This window comes from Telopea speciosissima, unplaced genomic scaffold (genome assembly GCF_018873765.1).
Source record: "Telopea speciosissima isolate NSW1024214 ecotype Mountain lineage unplaced genomic scaffold, Tspe_v1 Tspe_v1.0039, whole genome shotgun sequence".
NCBI lineage: Eukaryota > Viridiplantae > Streptophyta > Magnoliopsida > Proteales > Proteaceae > Telopea > Telopea speciosissima.
Window position 1 is genome coordinate 171,773 of NW_025317375.1, and position 4,497 is coordinate 176,269.

The window sequence follows — 4,497 nt, forward strand, 5'->3', positions numbered from 1 at the left end:
AATTACTGAAGGTGCTATGGCCGGAATTAATGGTGGTGCTGAGGCCGAAATTAATGGAGGTGCTGGGCAGGTTGGAAGAGACGGATCGATGTTGAATTTTCCTTCCCTAAATCCTAGCAAGATTCATGGGATAGGGGAGTCCAGCTCGTTGAGGAAAGAGTCCAGCTCTGTAAAGGATGTTAATAGGAATTTGGGAGGGAAGAATAAGGATAAGAAGACTATTCACTCCAATGCGTTTGCTTTGCTGGAGGATCTGACGGAGGAGATTGGCTATGACCCAAATGGTTTAATGGTGGATTCAGACTCTTGTTCTATTTTATTGGGCAATAGGTTGAATGAAGGAGCAAATTCGGTGGATTAGGACTTGTCACCAAGGCCGTTAGCTTTGTTACTTAATTCGGATAAGGTGGGTGGATGTGAGGGTGAGAAGTTGGAGGAGAGTCAAATTCCTAGAGAAGTGGAGTAATGTTTGGAGTTAAACTACTGCCAAAAGGGAAAGACATCTTGTGCGCCACATTTTGAGGAAGGAGAAATCGAGCTGGCCAAGGCTAAGTCAGTGGAAGGAAGGATGGTTGAAGGAGTTTTAGTTAAAGGGGGTGATGAGGTGGTACCTTGCTATTCGGTGGAGGGGAACGATCCAAATCAGGTGGTGGAAGGTGATAAAGGTGTTGAAGATGCTTTGGGCCCAAGGGAGAAAGAGACTTTGACTTCTAAACCCCCTGCCAACGTTGAAAGATTTAAAATGCATGCAATGGAATCTCGTTCAACCCAAGGGCACTCTAGGAAAAGTATGCACCATTTAAACTCTGTTACTTATTCAATTCTGGGTCGGCCCACGAGGAGGGGGTCTAAATTCCCTGCCCAAAGGGTTATGTTAAACCCGAAAGAATCTAGTGGAGCTAAGGGAGATGAACCTAGTAAAAGGGGAGTCGACGGTTCTGACCTTGGCATTAAATGAAGTGTTTAGCCTGGAATGTTAGAGGCATGAATGCCTCAACCAAACGATTGGAGATTAAGAAGGTGTGCAAAGATTATCAAGCTAAATTGGTTTGTCTTCTGGAAACAAAAGTTAAAGTGGATAATTGTGCTGCTGTTTTTGACAAGTTTCTCCTAGATTGGAAGTATTTGCATAATGGAGAAGCTGGTAATACTATTCGGATTTGGTTGGGCTGGGATCCGAATGTTCTTGATGTTGAAGAGATCCAAAAAAGCAAGCAGTTTATTCATGCCAAGGTGTCGGTTATAGGAACCTCTGTCTCTTTCCTTTATACTGCAGTGTATGCTCTTAATAATTTGGTAGGTCAGAAGGTTTTGTGGGAGGATGTGGGGTCTCTTGCTAGGGCTATTGCTTCTCCATGGGCTGTCCAAGGGGATTTTAATGTGATTCGTATTCAAATGGAGAAGATTGGTGGGGAATCTGTTAGGTTTGAAGCCATGGAAGACTTTAACTCTTTCATTGATGATGCTGGGCTAATTGACTTGAAATGGAAAGGGGAAGCTATGACTTGGAATAATAGACAGATTGGTGATGCTAGAATCTGCTGCAAGTTAGATAGGGTGATGGTTAATTTAGCCTGGATGGATGTGTTTAGATCTTCTGAAGCTACTTTTCATCCCCCTGGTCTCTCTGACCATTCTCCAGTGGTGGTGGCTGTGTTAGATGAGGCTAACTTCGGCCCTAATCCGTTCAGATTTTTTGAAGCTTGGATTGGTAGGGAGGGTTTTGATGATGTGGTTCGGAAGGGCTGGGGGAAGCCTGTTAGCTTGTCTCTAAATCCTATCCTTCGGTTTTCTGCCAGGTTGAGGAATGTTAAAACAGAGCTAAGAAAGTGGAATAAAGAGTGCATTGGAGATGTTTTTCTTATGGTAAAGGCTACAAAGGCTGATTTGCACCACACTCAATGCCAGCTTGGTAAGCATCCGGATGACCCGGATTTGGTTCTCTTGGAGACACAAGCAAAAAAGAAGTTATGGGAAACCCTGTCCACTGAAGAAAAATTTTTGAAAGAGAAGTCTAAGGTGAAACATATTCAGTTAGGGGATGGGAACAATAGTTTCTTTCACAAATCAATGATTTGTAGGTAGCATAGGAAACATATTCTGGAAATTCAAGGGGAAGGAGGAGATATTGTCAAGGATCCAAGCCAGATCAAAGAAGAAGCTATCTCTTTCAACAAGAAGTTGTTTGGGACTGATTCGGCTGATAATGGTTTTCTTCCCAGTTCGGTTCCCTTGCAACATGGCCTATCTCTTGCTCAACAGGAAAGTCTGATTGGAAGGGTGTCCAATAAGGAGATTATGGAGGTTGTGTTTGCTATGAAAAATTCAAGAGCTCCAGGGCCAGATGGGTTTGGGGCTGCTTTCTTCAAACATTCTTGGGATGTGGTTGGTGAGGATCTGACTCTGGCAGTGAAGTGGTTCTTCAGTAAGACTGGCCTTCCTAGTTCGATTAATGCTACCTTTATTAGCTTGATTCCTAAGACGGGTGATGTCTCTTCTTTTGCTGGTTATAGGCCCATAGCTCTTTGTAATATTTTTTATAAGATCATTACAAAAATCTTATCCAATAGATTACAAGGAGTGGTTGGGCAAGTGGTGAGTGACACCCTGTCTGCATTTATCAAGGGAAGGTCTATTGTGGACAACATCCTTGTCTGTCATGATGTGGTCCGAGGGATTGAGCAGAAAGGAACTAGCCCTACAACAGTGTTGAAGATTGATCTCCATAAAGCTTATGACTCCCTTAGTAGGAAATTCTTGTTTGAGATTATGGAAAGAATGGGATTTCCTTAGAAATTCATTGGTTGGGTGAAGGCTTGTGTAGACACTCCCTGTTTCTCTATCTTATTAAATGGGAGTCCAGCTGGCTCAAAGGGGGAAGGGGAATTCGGTAGGGGGACCCCATTTCTCCCTATTTGTTCACTATTTCAGCCTTGATGAGGAAGTTGGAGGTTGAGAACAGGATCAGTCTACTTCCTAGATGCAAGAGCTCCCACCTCTCCCACCTTATTTTTGTAGATGATTTGATGATCTTTGTGAAGGCTTCCACGGATTCTATTTCGGCCTGCCTGGGGGCCTTGGATGAGTTTCATACCTACTCTGGGTTGAAGCTCAACAGGGCTAAGTCCTCTATTATTTTAGGGGGCCTCACCCACACGACCAGACTGCAAATTTTGGAATTAACGAATTTTGTGGATACCAAGTTACCTATCCGGTATCTAGGTGCTCCACTCATTTCTCGGAAGCTGGCTTTTGTAGATTGCTCCTCTATTTTGGATTAGGTGTGGAGTAGACTTGATGGTTGGAAAGCGGGTCTTTTATCTTTTGCAAGGCGGGCACAACTATTGAGCTCTGTTCTTCAAGGCTGCTATATTTATTGGTCAGGGATCTTTGGATTGCCTGGTGCTCTCAAGAGAAAGCTGGAATCCATCTTCTCCAACTTCCTTTGGTCTGGTCTGTCTCTTCAACCTAAGGTACATTATATTTCTTGGGAGAAGATTTGCAAACCTAAGGCTGAAGGGGGCCTTGGTATAAGAAGAGTTTCTGATATGAATACTGCAGGTATTCTGAAGCAAATCTGGTGGATTGCCTCTAAGAAGGACAGTCTTTGGGTTGGGTGGGTCCATACCCGCTATCTAAAAACTGACTCTCTTTGGACTGTAAAGGTTCCCCAACACTGCTCTTGGGTTTGGCGGAAAGTTATCAAATTTAGAGGTTTGGTTGAGCCAAACATCCATCATATTATTGGGAATGGCCAATCTACTAGACTTTGGCTAGATAATTGGCATCCCAAAGGGGTTTTGATTAAAAGGTATGGGGATCGAGTCCAGTATAATGTTGGTTCTACCCGGCTTGCCTGGGTTGCTGACTTTATTAGAGGTGGTCTTTGGCACTTGCCCCCTCAGGGCTCTTTTGACCTGATTACTATTTCGAGAGATCTCCCTACTATTCCCATCGTGAATGGGGAGGAGGATGTTATTGTTTGGAAGGAAACCCCTAATGGCCTCTTTACTACTAAATCAGCTTGGGAACTTGTGAGAAGTAGTGCTACTAAGGTGGTTTGGCATAAGCTTGTTTGGTTTCCTGGTTTTTTACCTAGGCACTCCTATACTACCTGGAGGTGCCTTATGGGAGGGCTCTCAACAAAGGACCAACTTATTAGAAGGAATATTGTAGTTGGGCAGAATTGCGTCCTATGTTTGGGGGGTTTGGAGAGTCATGCCCATCTATTTTTTGACTGTCCCTTTTCTAAAACCATATGGAATAGGGTTAGTTCTATGTGCTCTCATAGGGGGAAAGGACCCGCTAGCCTGTCTGACGTGGTTATTTGGGTGTCTCATGTGGTTTGTGCTAATGACAAGCTAGATGCTATTCCCAAGTTGGCTTTCTGTGTGACGGTTTATCATGTTTGGTGGGAGAGAAATCAACGCCTCTTTAGTAATCAATCAAGGACTTATGATAAAATTCTTCAAGATATCAAATTTGATGTAGTCACTA

General features: G+C 43.5%; 1 protein-coding gene across 1 annotated transcript; it reads left to right on the plus strand.

Annotated features, from left to right (window-relative positions):
- Nucleotides 1-984: 984 nt before the first annotated feature.
- On the plus strand, nucleotides 985-2,527 carry LOC122647384 (the record flags this gene model as incomplete). The annotated part of the gene is made up of 2 exons (XM_043840802.1): nucleotides 985-2,019; nucleotides 2,086-2,527. Coding segments are annotated over exons 1-2 (1,477 nt in total), but the record flags the coding sequence as incomplete, so codon positions are not given.
- Nucleotides 2,528-4,497: the final 1,970 nt, after the last annotated feature.